Source organism: Trichechus manatus, unplaced genomic scaffold (genome assembly GCF_000243295.1).
Source record: "Trichechus manatus latirostris isolate Lorelei unplaced genomic scaffold, TriManLat1.0 scaffold00014, whole genome shotgun sequence".
Lineage (NCBI taxonomy): Eukaryota > Metazoa > Chordata > Mammalia > Sirenia > Trichechidae > Trichechus > Trichechus manatus.
In genome coordinates, this window is record NW_004443950.1 from 18,321,336 (window position 1) to 18,340,680 (window position 19,345).

A 19,345-nucleotide genomic window follows, 5' to 3' on the forward strand; every position below is an offset into this window, starting at 1 on the left:
AGAGGCACCTAAGATGACAGGCCTGGTGATCTGCTTCTGAAAGGTCAGAGCCTTGAAAATCCTATGGAGCAGATCTACTCTGCACACATGGGGTCACCGTGAGTCAGGATCCACTTGACAGCAACTAATAACAGCAGTATGAAGAATGTAAAATTTATCAATTTTTTCATAACAATTACATATAAAAAATATTTTGGATTGGGCTAAACACATCCTTAATTCCACTTTTTACTTTTTGGTGTGGCCTGAATTGTATTAATTTGGGCAGAGCTGGTTCAGAGACCTGATTCAAAGAGAAACATAAAAAGGGAGTGGTAGCTGAAGGAGGAGATGGAGTCAAGGGAGATAGAAAACAACAAAAACATTGAAGGCTGCAGCATATTTGTGGGATGATGAAAATAAGCAGGGGTGATGCAGAAATGGATGACTTACGAGGTAGGGAGAGCTGCAGGAATGAAGGCCTTGGGGAGAAGAGCCAGATACACAGCATAAGGGTTTCCGATGCTGGTGGTCAAGTGGATTTGACTGGGAATTTAATACCCTTCTTACCTGACAGAGGAGCCCTGGTGGTGTGCAATGGTTAAGGGCTTGGCTGCTAAACAAAAGGTCCAGGGTGCAAACCCACTAGTGGCTCAATGGGAGAAAAGACCTGGTAAAATGCTCCCATAAAGATTACGGCCTAAGAAATGCTATGGGGGCAGTTCTGCTCTGTCCTATAGGGTCACTGAGTCAGAATCGAGTCAAAGGCACGACAACTCACCTGACAATGCAGTATATGGTCAGGTCCTCAACTGAGCATGAAGAAGGGTACGCTGGGGGCTGAAGAGAAAATGTTAAAGCTTGCAACCTATTACACTGACACTCTGTATTTTTGTGTCCTTTAAAAGACTGAGTTTCGAGGCTGGGACTGCATCATCTTTGCAGCCCTGGCTCCTAGCAAGGGTCTGGCCACTAGGTGAAATTATAAATGTTGAAACCAACAATTCTGAAACAGTCTCTCTCCTAGGCGTACATTTGCCACTCAATCCCAACACACGCCACATCCAGTTCCCTCACAGACATGCAGAGGCCTGGGCCCCAGCCAGCCTACCCTGTGGAATTATAAGGCCAGCTCCATGTGTTACTTCCAGGGGCCTGCCCCAGGAAGTTCCTCGGGCTTCCCAGCGCCTATGGTCCACATGCATGGCTTCTCTGGCAATCAAGGAGCACTGGAAAGGTTTATTTCCTCTTTGTCTCCAGCTCAGCAGGCAGGTCCCGAGAGTGGACACACAGTGCACAGAGAGCCATCTTTTCCCAGTCCCATAGCCGGGATGTGACATTTCAGCTACACCTGGAGCTGGAAGCCTCACTCTCCAAGGAGCCCCCAGGTGGCAAAGGAGGGTCACAAGCCTCATAAGGACATTACCTCCTGTGTGTCCTCCTCCCTCTCTCAACTAGGCTGTCCCGAGGCTGAGGCCGCCAAGGACCCTCTTGGAGCTCAGCTGTAACATCTGTCTACTTCCATTCCTGCCAATGGGTCACCCAGCTGGGGCGAGGGGACTCCTGTGTCCACCACTATGAATCAGAAGTCAGTGAAGAGCACTGAGTGCTAAATAGGAACACAAATAAGAGCATTTTGCCTGCTAGAATTTTAATATGAACTGTCAGTTTATTCCTTGGTACACTCATGTGAGATGGCCGTTACTAAGCAACCTTGTCCTGAGCTGCACTTGGCAGGCTCTGGGACATGGTCCCTAGGCTCAACTTCCGGGTACCTCAGCAGAAAAAACCTGAGTGGTACTTGCACTGATAGGTTATAGGTTATAGACTAATGCTCACTCATTACTCCTTTTTCCTAAATTCATGAAAAAGTTTTAAGAGTTTTAATGAAGTATTTTCTTTCTATAATGAAAATGAGCTGAAGCTCGTCCTCTATTTGTGGTTCCCATCATACAATCCTTCCTTCTGCTTAGCAGGATGGCATCACCAGTGGGATGGGGCCTCTCTCCCAGTGGACTGGGTCCTGGTGGAAGGAGGGGTTGAAATGAGTCCTCTTCCCTGGGTCAGCTCCTCAGAAAGGCAGGCTGGGTGGCTCACAAACCCATGTTTGGCGGGATGTGGGTGGCAGCAGCTCAGAGCCCAAGGAGAGAGCTTTCAGGAGACAGGCTCCTTCATCACTACATTGGCTCCACCTGTGGAGAGGCTGCACCCCGCTGGGGCCTTAAGGAATTCAACAGGAGAGGTGTGGTGGGTTGTTCTGCTTCCTGTCTACCCACCCCAGCTCATCCAGTGGTCTTCCCTGGCAGGTCTCAATCAGAGGACAGGATGACCTAAGAACCAACCCAGGTGCAGGACCAGGCTTTTCAAAGTAATGAATTAAGTGAGACTTCTGAGATGGTGTCGATTGCAACTCATTTTAAACAAAGATACAAAGTATTATTAAATGTATATTTTTAATAAAGCCAATAGTTATTTCACTTATAGGAGCTTTAAAAGTAAGATACAAAATGCAGAGTTCCAGTTTGGAAGCGTTTAACTATTCACACCATGTCCTGCTGATGCCCGAGCAAGGCAGCCACGCCCGGCCATGCAACGGACACACACTCACACACACACATACACGTGCGCTTTGGCGAGACCCCTCTGCCGAGCGCAGCACCTGGAATTACCAGTGTTCAGAGCAAGGTGGTGCTGAGAACACAGCACCTACATGGAGACCACACAAACAGCTTCACACGGTCTCACAGCCCATGGAGATGCAATTACAAAATGTCTTTCTTAATAGAGAAAAACTGGAAAGTGATAACAGGGTTGTCACCTGTGCTAGGGAATCAAGGACTGACCTCCATCCAGAGTGAGGTCTTTGGGGAGGCACTATAAAAACAAGAGTACTTTAGTATAATAGAACTTGAAATACAGGGTACTGTGGACACGTTACTGAAGGAACTAGAAAACTATCTTACAAGTGAAACAGCCACACACAACTTCAACAGAGAGATAAGTGTGCACACTGTGACAGCTAACACAGACGAGCCACGCAGGGTTGGTGCAAAGCATGTGCCTGAAAAAGTCTATGTACAAAATAGTTGTCTGTAAACGTGGTGAGGTGAACCTATGGTGACAGTATCATCAGTACAGGCAGCAACGGCATCCCCACACAGCACAAGACAACACCTGAGGCCTGCAAACAGCCTGGCAACACAGGACTCAAAATTCAGGTGGCTGGGCTCAGACACCCTACAGGGTCCTCTATGATTTGTGTATGTGTGTGTGTGTGTGTGTGTGTACATACATATATATTTATTTATTTTTGGTATTTTTAAATATAAATTTAATTATATTTGTAGAAAAATGAGAACATAAATGTGTTATTACAATCTTTGCTGGAAAAGCTTATATGGAGTTAGAAAGAATAAACCATTTATTAGTAGTTAACATATATTAAAATGGCTTAATGATTTAAGAAAATATAAAAAAAATATTAATACTGTCAAACTTTCATACCAGAAAATATTAATGGATTTTTTCAATTAGACTTTTTCAAAGATGAAATATGAAAAATTTAAATAAGTTTTATATAAAGAACTTTCTGTAACCTCAATTAATATACAGTGGGATATGTCTATTCTATATATACTTATTATTTCTCAATTTAAGCACCATTCAATTCTTCTGGATCCATTCTGGCTGGAAAATATCCCTAAATCCACAGGATGTTAACTATTTAATGGCACATGTTAATTGAAAATGAGGTTTTTTGTTTCTGTTTTTTTTTTTTCTTTTTCTTTTTTCTTTTTTAAGGAAAAGACTTTAAATTAATTCCTATCTACATCTTCGTTGGTTTGTCTTCTGAGCCAGTTCACAAGTGTCTCTTGTGCAGCCCCCTGGCCACACCTCTACCTTGTGAGGACTGTGACAAGGCCTCTGTCCAGGCCTCTGTCCATACATGGAAGTATCTGAGGTGCTGGTTCATGCTGCACGTGGACAGCGCTGGCTGGGTCATCTCCATGTACTGTTGGGAACACGCTTCTGACATCAGTTTTGCGATCCCGCGTTTGTAACTCTGGTAAAGGCTGCACCTCCTGGGTGCTGCTGGGGCGGTGAGGGACTGCCCTCCTACAGAAAGCCCACTGATTGCTTCTGCCCACACATAGTTCATAACTTGCCTATTTTATATAAGCTTAAATATAGTGTTGAACAAATCTCTAGCCACAACATTTGCTATCTTAAAATATTCGATGCATTTTAGGCAGGAGATGTTTTAACCAAATACCTACGAGAAAAACAGCCATAAAATACAGTGATTTATGTGGTCATCACTCAACGTGTTGAGGGAGTTTTGGAAGAATGGTCAGTTCTGCTCTCAGCTTTCAGGCCTGATGCCTTCCCAGCACATACAGTGCGACTAAAAACTTCTAAAGCTGTGTTTCTCAAAGAATAGTCTGTGGCCCACCTGCATCAGAATCACCTGAGGTGCTTATTAAGCACTCAGATTCCCAAGCATCCCCGAGGGTTAGATACCTCCATCTTCAGCTGGCTCTCCAGGGGTCTGATGCCTTCCAAGTTTGAAAAGCCAGGATTTAAAGGCTTGGAGCTGCCAACCTCCTGGGTTCCCAAGCATCCCTGCCTGGGGAGCTGGTGTCAGCTACACAGCCCTGGGGTGGGAACACTGGTCCCAACAGCTCTGGGAAGGTGGGCAGGCTGGCCCTGGGGTCAGTACTGGGGCAAGTAGGCTGGCCTGCGCTCAGCCTTCCCGGGGAAGGCCTTGAAGCCCTTGGGTGCTGCCTTGTGTGCTGGTGGGGGTGGGGGCTGCGGTGGGGTCTGCACGTAGGTAAAGGAGGCGGCGCTGCAGTCGCTGGTCGCAGCCCACACCGGAGACTGCAGCATCTGCATGGTGTCGTTCCACTGGCTGCTGGGGCTGGCCACCGCGTAGAGAGGTGTGCTTGGACTCGGCAGTGTGCTGGGCAGCGGGGAAGAGTGTTGCCAGGGTGCTTTGGGTGGCCATGTTTTGGTTTTGTTATCCTGAGAGACAGAATAGGATTCTCAGTGGTGTTTCTCGTGATTTATCCTCTTTTTCCACCTGCCCGGATCTCTGGCCCTTATGTCCACCTAGGAAGCAAGGTGAGATCCCTCCACCCGTTCCCCATAGCCCTGGAGCAGTGCTGTCCAACTTTATGCAATGAAATAAACGTACCACATCCGCACTGTCCAACGTGGTAGCCACTAGCCACATGTGGCTAATGCAACTGAGGAACTGAGTTTTTATTTATACTTAATTTAATTAAATGTAAATAGCTATATGTGGCTAGTGGCTATCATACTGGCAGCGTAGCCATAAAGCTTCCTCCGCATGTGGCTCTGAGTAAGTTGAGAAGGCTAATCATTTAGACAAAACCATGGGCGAAAAGCTGACTTAAGAAAAAACGTAATTCACCACAAACAAAGCAGAAGCACTCCTTACTCTGAGGCCCTCTTAAAGATGAAGCTTTGGAAGCCTGCTCATGGTCTCAGCCAGCCCCTCCTGGCAGAGAACTGCCCACAATACCTGGTTCATGTCTTCTACGGTAGTGAGAAGAGGTGGTGAGGGCAGCGTGTTGGTCTCCTGCTCTCCACTGCTGTGTTTCCTGAAAGAACCAAGAGCTCAATCCAGATTACCTGGTATCCCGCCCACCTTACCTCCGGGGGCACTGAACCACTTGGCTCAGCGTCTCCAGGCTCCAGTTCTAGGTGGGGAGGCCTTGGGTCCACTGCATTCCGGGGGAGAAGGTGGTCAGCCCTGACAGGTTATACTCCTGAAAGCCTCACGGGTGGGGGTGGGTGAGGCAGGCATTGCTTAGCTGCTCTCAGAGTCCCCCAGCTTTGGCTTTTTTGAGTTTATTCAACAGATACTGACTGCTTACCATGCACTGGAGGTATGTGACTTACAAACAACAGGCTGTTAGTTTTACTTATAACATGGACAATGCGAAATGAAAAAAGCAGGATGTAGCAGATCACAGCCAGGTAAAATCAAGCTCTGTCAGTACTCTGCATACAGACAGTGGTCTCTGCAGAGAGGTGGTGCTAGAGGTGACTTATTTATTCTTCTTAGGCCTCTCAAATGTACTGTGTCTACAGCAGAAGTCTTACTGCCCACCCTGGCTCAAACCTGCTCCCCCTGCAGCCCTCTCACATAGACGCTCAGGTCATCCTCGATTCCTCTCTCACACACACCCCATGGCCAAGCCCTACAGGTTGCTCCCTCACTTCGTTCAGCTCTTGCTCATGAGAGAGGCCTTCTCTGACCACCCTTCTGAAAACAAAGAAATCAGCCTCTGCCTGCACTGTCTGCCGCAGTACCTGTGTTCTTTTTCTTTATAGCACCTAACCCTTTGTTTGTTTAGCTGTCTTCCCCCACTAGAATGTATGTTCCATGAGGGAGGGGATTTTGTTTTGTTCACTGCTATATCACCAGTCCCTGGCACATGATAGGTGCCGCCACTGAATGAATGAATGAATTTAACTTCTCTGAGCCTTAGTTTCCTCACCTATAAATAGGGGGTAAAAAAAGAAACCTGTATCATGGTGGTTTTGAGACGTGAGAAATGTATGTAGAGTGCTTAGCCAAGGGCGTGGCATGCAGAAAGCACCCAAATGTCTGTTAGCAATCACTGTCACCACCACTGATACTATTCTGTGTATCCTAACCTGGGTACCCTTCAGTCTTCATCCACCTGTTCCCCACTGCGTATCCAATGAAGTCTGACCCTGTCACATGAGGGCCACAGAACATGGCCTCCCTTTCCGCACCCAGGCAGCGCTGCATCCTCTCCATTCCTGCCCTCGTCCCTCTCACTGCCATTTTGGGCCCTGTGCTTCCTTACCCAAATCTCTCTACTTCTATTCAAATTCTTCTCTTAGTCTAGGGTCCATTTTAATTTTTGTGACTACTTTTGAAAACTTCTTAGATCTGAATATACTATATTACTATTTTTTCGACTCTGAAAACCATTCAGAGGTCATTATATCCAGCCCTACCTTGGAAAGACAAAGCAGCTGAGGGTCAGAGGCCAGGCCCTCATCTGGAGTTGAACAGCCTGTCGGTGAGTCTTGATTAGAACTTGGCTGTCCTGGCCTTGCTCATCCCACTGACAGGGCTGCCTCCTGGATGGCAGAGACCAGTATCGGCAGACCCTGTGTCCGAATCCTCTCTGGATGTCTTACTGGTATTCTTAGCTATCACTGCATGAGACTTTCATGTCAGCAAAAACTCAACCCAATGTAAGTCACCTGGGCTACAAGCCTGTGTGATGTCCACATAGAGGCCTCAGCAGACCAAGGCCAGCTGTTCTTTGTGGAGAACACCTCCTGAAGATGCTCCTTAGAGGCCTTCAGCCGGACAGTTGGGATCTCACACAAAGCAGACTGGGAGACTGGCAGAGATGGGGCTCCTGACCCTTCTAGAGAAATAAACTGTGGGAAAATTCACATGCCCTTCGCTCCTCTTTGGTTTAGAAATCATTCATACCTTCTCTGCTTGACAGCAGCAACGAGGTCAGGCCCTGAAAACATGGAGAATAAGCTGTCTCCATTGGCAGAGGACGTCTCATCACTTGAGCTGGCTGAGTCTCCCTGAGCGCCTGACCAGCCACTGGACAGGCCATCCCTAAAAGCCAAAGACAGAAGCCTCCTATAGCCAGTCTGGTCACTGGCTTGACAGCATTAGGCCAGCCCCCACCCTCTACCCAAGCCCTAAAAGAGCAGTCTTTACCCTGCACTCATTTCATAACCAAATAGTGGTCTCTTGTCTCTCTTCTAAGAACTCAAGGTTTTCTTCACTCCCCGTATTATAAAAGCAATCCATATTCCTCTTAGAATCCTATCGTTTGTATATGAAATTTATCTTAGAAAAAACAAAAAGTTCAGATGGTCTTTAGCTGTTCAGATTTATTGGGTATGTAGCAATAAGGGAGGTGAAAAGTCAACCCCCGGTTGTCTTTATGATGGAAATCCACAATTCTCTCAATACACTAGAATCTGACCCATACACTGTTGCTTTGTGTAGGCTCCAATGATAGTATTCCATAAGTCACATGGGTTTCAGAGCTACACTCCTCGCAGCATAAAGCCCGTACTAACGGCACAACTGCTTCACAAACACCATCCAGTAAGAGCCTCATCTAGGGCTGCAGAGTCTGTCTTAAAAATCATCAGTCCATACTGATGGTGTGTTCACTGGGGCACATCATGCCACATCAGCATCCTATGGCCAGTCCCAAAACTCTGACCCTCTGAAGTTTTAACCATGTGTCACTCTCACTTGGGGGTTTGTAACTGAATTGTGCCTGACAAGAACATACAACGGCCACAGAGCCTCCTTCTCCTGGGCCCCATGGAGGACGTCAGTTCCCAAACTTGGCTTCCCTGCCATACCCGGCACTCACCCTTCCATGAAGAACTCCGGTAAAGGCCAGGTCCGGTGGGCATCGTCCATGGGCAGCCAGTTGCCCCGGGGGTTGCCTGAGCGGCGACCATGCTGGGCTTGCCGCTTCTGCTGCATTGCCTGGCTGACTCCCGCCACGTAGCGTGCAAACTCTGGGTCTGAGCCCACTGGGTTGAGACAAAGGGACAGGCGGGGTTTAGGGTCAGATTGGCCTCTTGGTTCCTTCTCTACCCTCTGAGCACTGTGTCTCACACACAATTTAAAGTGGCCAGGGGCTCTGGGCCTGTGGTTCTAGGCTATGTCCAGCACCCTGCTATGGTGAGATGAGGGCTTTCAACACACAGGTCTGAGGTTGGGGCATGGTGTGTGCAGGGACTGTCAGGAAGGGTTATGTCTAGGACAGACAGGCTGAATGTGAATGAAAGAGAGAGAAAAAAAGGGCTTGATTTATCATGACAATTTTAAAGACAAATACTAGTTACTTGTAATTTTTGAATGTCTGGTACTGTGTGCCTAGAGTCATTACCTAAGAACTCAGAAAGTCAGATGATCACTTTGACAAATTGGTAACCTGCAAGTGGCTATCAAAGCATCAAGGTCAGCCAGGTAGAGAATAATATTCCATTCCCACTTGGGCCAAACTTTGATTCAGTGGGCTCAGACCCGGAATGTTCCTGGATATTGGATGGCAGACCCGCTCAGTCTGAAGACAGTAAAGATGGACAAATATAAGATGCCATCAGTAGCAGCTAGGTGGGCCTGCTCTAAAAAAGCAGGGTAGAACTGCACATCCTTCCTATGTCCCAAGGCTGTAAACACAAGGTTCCCTAGATCTACCTACCCAAGGAGAGCAAAAACAAGAAAGCATGAGCAGCAATATGATGAGTTTTTGGAAGACCTAAGAAAGCATTCCCTCCTTTAATAGTTAACGCTGGGATGTTTTAGCAAGGAATCTCTTCTTCTTGTGGTATTTATTATATAAATATTTACTGTATTTATTTACAATTTACATATTCCTTCTGTGAGTGAAATTTATTTTCCACTTCTATATACCTTGTGCTAAACTAGAGGAAAATGTAACTGATTTTTATATATTTTTCTTGCATCTACCCACTTTACTAGATTCTCTTACTAATTCCAGAAGTTTTTTATTGGGGAAACTTTTCTTCCCAATCCTATCACCAACAAAGAGAGGTAGCTTTTTAATCTATCCCTTCCTAAATCTTATACCACACCACTTACTTCATTGCTTTTTGTCTTGCTGTATTTTCTAGAAAGTCCAAGATAAAGTTACACACTATTGGTGATTACAGATATCTCTATCTGGTTTCTGATTTTAACTGACATGATTTTCTGTTTCATCATACCAGATACTATTTGCTATTGGTTTTGGTAGATAGTCTTTTTATTTTCAAGAAATTTCCTTCTATTCCTATTTTGAGGGGTTTGTTTTGTTTTTTTACGACTCTCTAAGATGTCTATAACATCTATTGATCAGTTTTTCTCATTTACTTGGTTGATAAAATGGGTCACTATACATTAATAAGAGCTCCTTATACTGAACTACTACTGTAAACCTCTGATGTAAACCCGATTTAGTCACAGTATATTACTCTTCTGATACACTGCTAGGTTTTCTTGCATCTATCCATATCCATAAGTGAGAAATCCTATAGTTTGCTTTTTAATACTATCCTTATAAAGTCTTCATGGTAAAGTTATGTTGGCTTCATAAAAAAAGAACTGGGGAATTATCTTTTTCTGTGTCTGAAATAGTTTAAATAACTTTGACTTATCTGTACCTTAAAAATTGGAGGAAAGCTGGCTATAAATCAACTGTTCCTGGTACCTTTTTCTTTTAAACACAGATCTTTAATTAACTTTCCAATCTCTTCTCTTCAAATAGATCTAGGTAGGTTTTCCACCTCTTGGTGCGATTTTGGTAATGTATATTTTACTAGGAAATCATTCTGTACTCAGTTTTCAAATTTGTTGCCTTGAAGTCATAGGTAGTGATCTCTTAAAATGTTTTTAATGGCTCCTATGTCTTTAGTTACATCTCCTTTCTCTTTCCTAATCTTGTTTTTCTTTGTTCTCTCTCAATCAGGCTCACAATAAATTGGTATATCTGTTTAATTGGTCTTCCAAGGACTTAGTTTTAGATTTACAATTTCTTTCTTTTTAACTTAATTTTGGCTTTTATCCTTAAGAAGTCCCCAGGTGGTGCAAACAGTTAAGCACTCGCCTACTAACCGAAATGTTGGTGTCTCAAACAAAGGTCTGGTGGTCTGCTTCTGAAAGGTCACAGCTTTCAAAACCCTATGAAGTGCAGTTCGACTGGACAGCAAATAGTTTGGTTTGGGTAGTGCAAACAGTAAATGTGCTTGGCTGCTAATCGAAGGATTGGTGGTTTGAGTCCATCTAGGGGCACCTTGGAAAAAAGGCCTGAAAATCTACTTCTGAAAAATCAACCACTGAAAACCCTATGGAGCACAGTTCTACTATGACATACATGGAGTCACCATGAGTTGGAGTTGACTCCATGGCAACTGGTTAATGGTTAAACCCTTAATTAAGTCCTTCTTCTAGTTTACTTTCATTTTGTTTCTAGGCTCTTTTTCTAATCTCTTAAGAGGACTCTGGCGAGTGTGTGTTTGTTCCCACAGTCTGGGCCAGGAGAAGCTTCACTCTATGAAGGCAGGAGAGTGCCCTACCACTTTTCATAGTTCTTTAGTGTCCTAGAAGCTTAGGCAGAAATGAATCACAAGGAACAGGTGTGTAATCAAGAAAAATGCACCCACATTGGGTCAGCTGCCTTGGCTCCCAGGAATGAGAGGGCCCACAACGGAGCCCACTTGAACTATGAAACTTTGAGCAATTCAAGTAACTTCTCTGAGCCTCAATTCTGTCCTTTATAAAGTGAGAAAAAAGGTTCTGCTTACCTTCTCAGTTTATTCTCACCACTGTTTCCCACTCTTGCTAGATCTGCCCCACACTTGCCACCAGACAGCAAGAAAGGGTCTTTAAAGGGGGAGTAAGTCATTTCACTGCCATGGTGAGGCTGTGGTGGAAGGCCCTGAAGCCCTCAGTGATTATATTTTATGTTAAAACCCCAAGAGGGCCACACATACCTGCAGGATCAAAAGGCAGAGTCTCTCCCAGCATCCCAAAGACTCCATCGCTTTGGTCGCGGTTTGGCCAGGTGTTATTTCTAGGTCCCTGTGGTTTCTGTCCCAAAACCTCTGACATCACATTATCCATATAGCTGCTCACCAAACCCAAGCTGTACAAGTCAGAACTGAGATCAGATACGCCAGGCCATTGGCCAAGAGGAGATAGACCTGCTCCAACAGGCTGTGCCTGTGCTGGCTGCTGGGATGAGCCATGTACCCATTTTCCAGGTGCCCGGGGCTGGGGAGGGGGCTGCTGAGGTCCAATGGGTTGGAGCAGGTGTTGGTAGTACTGGACCTGGGGTTGCTGTTGCTTTGGGGACTGCTGCTGAGGAGCCAACCCCAGCTGGGGTGTCAGAGGTGTGTGTGTCCCTGCCTGGGGGGGCCGTGGAGGGGGCACTGGCAGTGGTGGTTGCTGTGGCTGCACGGCTCCTGCCTTTTGTTCAGTCACCATGGCTGTGGCAGCAGAATTACGCCTTGTCATCAGTGGGGAGCCCTGGTGGGACTGGCCCATGTTAAAGCCCGAGAGAAAATCTATCACCTCCTGCATTTCCTGATCGGTTGGTAAGTTCATACCCTTCTCGTCCTTGCTGTCATCACCGTGCAGGAAGTTCTCATGCCTCTCCATGAGAAAACCATTGGCCATTTGATTACCAGCATTCTGAGCTGACTGTGAAGGGTCTGTAGTTCTAGGGAAATTACCAATGTTCAAAATGCTTTGTAACCTTGTATCAATATTACTGGACATTTTGGGCTTCTCTTCTGAACACCCAGCTATGAAGATGTTTTTGGAAGGGGTATTTGGGATGGAATAATTTGTACTGCTGCTTGAGCTGGTGCACGAAGCTTTCTTGGTGAACCGGGATGTCAGTTTGGCGAATGTCTTCTGGAGGCCTGAAGATTTGTTTCCATTTCCAGAAGGCAGGTCAGCCTGATTCCCAAAGTCACAGATCTCTCTTTGCAGCTGGATCTGAATACATGGTAAAGCTTGTTCCCTTTTATACATAAATTATTATTAAAAAAAAAAAAAGAAGAAGAAGAGGACAAATACACAAATTTGACAATGAAACAGACCTTTTTGTATTTAACACAGACTTTAAGAACAAGAAAGACCCCTCTGATTGACATCAGGTGTGCTTGTTTTATAGCTAAATGAACACTCAACGGTTTGAAGTGTACGTAGTTTAAACACTTACTGTCTATATGTATTAGGTATACAGTGTACAGCATAGGGTGCTGAAAACTACCTTAGGATTTCTGGCCTGAAGAGTTTGAGTGAAACTCTCCAACCGTAGCACAGGGGAGCAAGGCATGCTGAGAATGGGGATGCATGGGGTAGAGGCCAGGTTTGTGGCTGGAGGACGGGGTCCAAGAGTTAGGTAGATCTGCAGAGGGACAAGGGCAGATCCATGCAGCAGAGAGAGGTGGGTGGGGAGGACTCAGGACACTACGTGGCACCATCGTCCTTGGAAATAATTTACAGATGTTGCCAAGAACAGACGGGTGTTACTCCCAAGGTTTTCTAAGCACTTTTTTCTGTATGGAAAGAAAGCTCTAGAGCTAGGGCGAAGGGCAGGGGATGGTAACCGAGGCAGGTGAGCAATGGCTGACACTGGATAAATCACTTCACCTTTCCAGGCCTCTGTGTGCTAACAAACGAAGAAGGAGGGAGGGGGCCAGGCTGGATGTTTAAAGTCCCTACAGTTCCAAAGTTTACCAATTCATCAAGAGATAATCTAGCAACTGTCAGCTACACTCACCTATAAGTAAATGTCATGCAGGATCTAAGTAAATTTTCTAAACATTCCTCTGTCCTTAGGAGAATTATGAGTTGAGTTAAAAGTCCTTTTGACGGGTAAAGGGACACCACGTCCACAACTTACTCTCAAATGATCAAAAAGAGGCAAAAATGTTAACAAATTTAGGAGTCTGGCCATTGGGAATACAGCAATTCTCTGTACCATTCCTGCAACTTTTCTAAACTTTGACATTATTCCATATATAAAAAGTTACCAAAAAGTTCTCTTTCCTGCCTTGTTTATCCACACACTGTACTATCAGTGACGAGAGCACATGAGACTGTATATGGTTACAATACCCCTAGGTATGGACCTGAATGCAAAGATATGGCACAGCTAATCCAAGTGACTGATGTGGACACCAACCTCCCTGCCCTCCAGCGGTTCAGGTCCAGCACAGCCGTGTAGAGCACGTCTACCAGACCCAGCGTCTTCTCAGGATCGAGGCTTCTCTGCAGTAGGGACATGGTAGCAGGGTCTTCTTTCAGGCACCTAGGCACAAACTAGACTGCATCAGTCACAGCTGTACTTCTCTGCAAAGGTGTTTCAAGCAAGCCTCATGAAAAGTCTACGCTTTTGGCACCCCCTCCTCAAAATTAAATAATTATGAGAACATTTAGAAAATGACAGGGCTAACATTGGGACCTGCTGCTCCACAAAAGGACAAGAAGGCAGGGAAAAAGTCAGGAAAGCAACAGGGTCTGGAGTCTCCATGGATTTCTGATTGTCTAGAGTCTGCTTAAGGAAGAGAAGGACTCAGAGAAGGGGGCTGCCTTCCAGGGACCTTAATGCCCCCTCACTGTCCAACATTCACTCCAGCTTGACTTCCTGGAATCCCTGCTGAGAATCTGTGGTCTGGCACAGTATCTACTCCTTTGTTAACTCCTCTCCATAATTCTCTTGCCCCTCCCTTCCTCTGTAACACCCCATACCTGTACCTAAGAAACTGAGAGTGAATCAAGAGGAAAAAACACCTCACTGTCTGCCCCTGGACTCAACATAAATTTCACGCAAGCAACAACAATTTTTTTGCCTTCCCATAAATTAATTTTTCCAATTCCCGAGATAACTATGTCACTCCTCCTTCTCTCGCCTCAAAGCTCTGACATCCTTGTCACCTCTCCCATGCTTTCCTATCTTAACTTTCCCTTATCCACAGGCAAGCAGATGGGATCTACTTCATCTCCTCCGTCACTAATTCCACCGATTCACCTGCATCTATGTCCACACACCTGCCTTCCCCTCCTATCATAATGGAAGATGCACCCACTCTTGCCACAGGCTGGCCCTCCACTTGAGCACTGGATGCCATACATCCTCTTGCCTTACCAAGGACCTCAACTCGTGTAATCACACCACCTTTTTCTTCCCTAGGATATTCCCTTTGGCACACAAACCAGCCTCACCACATATCCTCTTGGTCCCATATTTCCCACCAGACAATCCCTGTTTCTCTGCTCCATAGGTCAGCAAAATACAGTCTCCTCCTCTTCTTTACTTCCTGTTCTCTCCTCACTCCAACCAGGCTTTCATCCCCATAACTCCACTAAAATAGCTGTCATCACACAAATCAGATCTTGCCAAAGACAACTGTCAATGATCTGTCCTCACGTGACTCAATCTCTCGGCAACATTTCGCAGTATTTCCTTCTGCCTGGAAACACTGTCTTCTTTAGCTGTGGTGGCCCCACCCTTACTTGATTTTCCTTCTACCTCACCAGCAGTGTTCCTTCTTGGTCTCTCCTGCCTCTATATGCTGGAGCGGGCCCTCTGGGAGGTAAATGGTGAAATCCACACGTGCAAAGCCACCCTAATGAGGCAGCAGCACTCCCCAACATGACTTTGGCTTGAGAAGAAATAAACCTTGTAAGAGTGGGAGCTGGCAGGCCTCAGATGCACAGAAAAAAGCAAACAATAAGGCAAGTTCAGACAGTGCTCTATCAGACCCCAAACTCCTAGAAGAGGGCCTTGGCCACTGAACTCAGCATTGCTCTGGCCCCAGTGGCCAAATTACCTCACACTGTGCACCTGACTCTCTCAGCCTGAAATCACCGATTATCAGGCACATGCCTTCCACTTGCTCCAACTCTATGCTCCAAACAGACTTCTGGTTGTGATTTGGCTTGCCACTTAACATCTTCCCACTAGAAGAGCATTTGCTGGTCACGCAGAAAAAATCACTATAGCTCGTGCTGATAATAATTTCTCTTTTTGAAAATCAATAAATGCACATTTTTATTTTATTAGTTTGTCCTGAGGGCTGATCAACAAATGCCCTTCAGAAACTAAACCCATTCTATTGACAAATTACCAAGACTTGCTTAAAACTCTCCACCTGTTTTTAGATTAAAACTCAAGTCCCTCGAAGGCCCTGTGTGTCCTGGTTTCTGTGATGTCCTCTCTTCATCATCACTTATCATATTTACAGCTATGCCAGCTCACACCTCAGACTTTTGCATTTGCTGTTCCTTTTGCCTGGAATGCTTTCCCCATCTGCTCTCTGCATGGCTGGCTCCTCTCAATCCAATGTCACAGCCTCAAAGATCCTTCCTGACTGACCTCCCCATCTAAAATAGCCACCTCCATCTCTCCCCTCTACTCTCTATTATATGACATCACCCTACTCTTTCTTTCTTCATTGCACTGGTCAGTGTGGGCACTTATCCCTTACGTTTATTATCAGTCTTCTCCCCTTCGCCATCACAAAATCAGCTCTCTGAGGGGCAGGGTCACTGTCTGTCTTATTCACAATTAAATTCCCAGAGCCCAGAATAGTGTCTGGCACAAAGTAGGTACTCAGTAAATATTTGTTAAAAGAAAGAATGGATGGATGGCTTAAATATGACAGTTTAAAAATGCCATTAAAAAACCATATCTAGTAGCTGGACATTTCATTTTCCTGAAAGTTAAGCATGATAAATTCTTAACTTGCTTTGCTAAAAATTTCATTTTTCTGAAAGTAGTGTAAAGCACCCACTTCTATTTGAGTTTTTCTCAACAAACACATTTTTTGACTTAAAAGAAATAAAAAACACCTCTAAAACTTTGTATCTTTGTACCAAAAGTAGCCAGCAGAGGGAGCGCTCCAAAGAATCAATTACAAAGGAAATCCAACATATTGGGAGAGTTTGGAGTACACCAAAGTGTTAACCATTTTAGTACTAGTTGTTAATGTTTACCCCGCTATCCAAAAGTTCAGAGTGTTTACTTCAAAATGAGAATTCTGGTTAAGTTTAACATTTTTCAGTAAGAACCTGAATTGCAAAAACAAAGTAAGAATTCAGGAACACAAAAATCTTACAGAAAAGTGAGCTTTTAATTTAAGAAGATGTTTGTGTGTGTATAAATTACTGTTCATTTCAGGAAACAGTATATCATTTCAACAATCAACTTTACATTTTTTTGGAGGGGGGACTCAGAGAAGAGAGGGTTTGGGACACAAAGTCAACTGTCAACTCTCATTTGATACATCAACAAGCTCAAAAAGGAACAATGGCTTAAATACAACTCATACGCATTATCTAGCTACCACTTTAGCCCACATGAGACATCTTAGTATCTTTATCTCTTCCTACCTAAATGATTAAAATATTTTCTACACAGTTAAATATTCATCCAGATTATAATTTTAATACCAAAATTATCTTCCAATATGGGCCTAATTTTTGCTGTTTATTAATAAAGCTATGATTCCAGTTCATATAGCCAAACCTATGTGTACACTGCAAGGATAAATCCCTAAAGGTGGACTGTGGGATTTCTGAGGTCCTATCTCCTATTTTAGGCTTTTGATGTACTAAACTACCTTCCAGAAAGGCTGTGTGATTTATTCTCCATTCATCATGCCTGTTTTCGTACGGTCTGGCTCAAAACCAGTACTATTATTCTAAAACAATTTAACAATGTGCTGGGCAAAATGGCATCACAGTATTTCTTTACTTTGCCTTCCTTTGATTATCAAATAAGGTTAAACATTTTCTTCATGTATTTATTGACTATATTTCCTCTTTTCTGATTTACCTCCTGTTCATGTCCCTTGCCCATTTTCTTACTGATTTGTAGGAGCTTTTTTTTTTTTTTTTTTTTGCAGGGCGTGGTGGGGTAGGAGCTTTTTTAATAAATTGAGAATAATCCTTTATCTATTGGAAGTATTACAAATATAATTAAGTAACTAAAAATGGCTCAGTCTGTCCCCAGATTTGCTATGACACTGGACGTGCGATGACATGAGCTCAGTATCATCAGGCTGTAGCTGGAAAAGACAAAAGAGGAGAAGGAATTTGATGTTCTGTACTCAGCTTTAGAGAAGCACTCAGTGACTCAGAGAAAAAGATACACTCTGTTTAAAAGCTGTGGACTCACTAGCAAAGAAAAGATGGTATCACTAATTTTGATACAAGACTATATAACATTTTAGTTACATGATTAGTCGATAATTTTTCAGACATCTTAGCTTCCTTATCATAGGATGGTCACTAACATGCCACCACTGCCCGTAAGTCACATATACAAGACCCATCATGGTAGCTAGCACAGGGCTTGTTTAAACAAAGGAATCATTCTAAAGAAATGTACATTTCAATCAGAGTTTAGGCTAGTGTTAATGGAAGAGTCACATTACCACGTGGACGGGACCTGAACCACGATTCTGGAGCCTTCTAAACTGATTTGGGGAGCATAGGCTTCTTTATTTTCAATCTGTGCCGTGTCAACCACTACCTAAAAGAGAAACAAGAACAACAACCAGACTTCAGAGAGGAAAACGGATCACAAACAAATGTAACACAGGAGCCTACTCATGCTGAGTGTCTCTGGCAAGAACTATCCTCTGTCAACATAACTCTGCAGAGGCCAGTCAGCAGCCCAGATAAAGACAATGGCAGCAAGTAATAAAGATGACTGAATGTAACAATACTTCAACAAAAACTAAATTCTAGGTGTGAGATTTACTGAACTTTGCAAGCATTTTTAGCACTTTTTCCAAACTATAACTATGTTAATTAGGAACTGATTTGTTTCCTTTTTCTTAGTATTTTTTACCCTCTGCACATAAACCCAGAGCCCTGTGGTGCAGTGGTTAAGGGCCTGGCTGCCAACGAAAAGGTGGCAGTTTGAACCCACCAGCCACTGCATAGGAAAAAGATGGGGCAGTCTGCTTCCCTAAAGATTTAGAGCCTTGGAAACTTACAGGGTCACTGTGAGTCAGAAGCGATTCGACAGCGATGGGTTGGATTTTGGTTTTATGCATATAAGTGAAGTAAAAATGTCATTAATAATCAAACCAGTGCTTCAGAAAGCCCATTTGTAATGACTGAATACAAGTGAGAAGCGGATGAAGCTTTTTTTTTTTAGATTTTTTTTTTAAGATTATTTTATCCTCAACCATCAATAAAACCAGAACTACATCAGAACAGATGAAGAACCAGCCATTCTTGTGATGATTTCCTCTTATTCAGAGGAGACTCTTTAATACTACATAGATGATAGATATAGTATCTATGTAATCTAAACAGTGTGACAAAGTAATGCATATATTTTCAAATAATTAAAAAAATTTTAAGAAAATAATCATAAAATACTTTAAAAACAAATCAGTAATATTTCAGAAGGGGTAAAGCTATGCATGATTCTAAATTCAGCCTCTAGTGGAACACATTTCCACTGCTATAAACACAGAGTTCTCACAGCTGGTCTGCAATGCCCTTCGGAAAAGACTTCCTGTCCAAGGAACAGCCATTGTTGAACCAGGCAGGTGCTTCCTCTCTCCTCCCTTCCACAGAACCATAATCTAAAGGTTCTTTGTCAGTTACACACAAAGGTCCCTGCGATCAAGGGGTAGGGAATTAGGAAGAACTTTCTGCTCCCAGAAAAACATGGCCTTTTTTTTTTTTTTTTTAAAAAAAAAGCTACAATGTTTTTTCCAAATAGCCTGTGTCCTACTTTAGTTTACACGCTCCTGTCTAGAGAACTCGTTG

At 44.1% G+C, this 19,345-nt stretch overlaps 1 protein-coding gene across 4 annotated transcripts in view; it reads right to left on the bottom strand.

The window, feature by feature from the left end:
- Nucleotides 1–681: 681 nt before the first annotated feature.
- The window catches only part of GARRE1 (granule associated Rac and RHOG effector 1), a 98,946-nt gene continuing 80,282 nt past the window's right edge, over nucleotides 682–19,345 (bottom strand). For all 4 annotated transcript variants that reach the window (XM_023726937.1, XM_023726939.1, XM_004371603.2 and 1 more), the window contains 7 exons: nucleotides 17,992–18,089; nucleotides 13,737–13,862; nucleotides 11,533–12,566; nucleotides 8,403–8,568; nucleotides 7,487–7,624; nucleotides 5,525–5,603; nucleotides 682–5,001 (listed from right to left, as the gene is read on the bottom strand). In XM_023726937.1, the coding sequence (XP_023582705.1) occupies nucleotides 4,693–5,001; nucleotides 5,525–5,603; nucleotides 7,487–7,624; nucleotides 8,403–8,568; nucleotides 11,533–12,566; nucleotides 13,737–13,862; nucleotides 17,992–18,089 (1,950 nt within the window). In that variant the 3' untranslated portion in view covers nucleotides 682–4,692. The remainder of the gene's footprint in view (nucleotides 5,002–5,524; nucleotides 5,604–7,486; nucleotides 7,625–8,402; nucleotides 8,569–11,532; nucleotides 12,567–13,736; nucleotides 13,863–17,991; nucleotides 18,090–19,345) is intronic.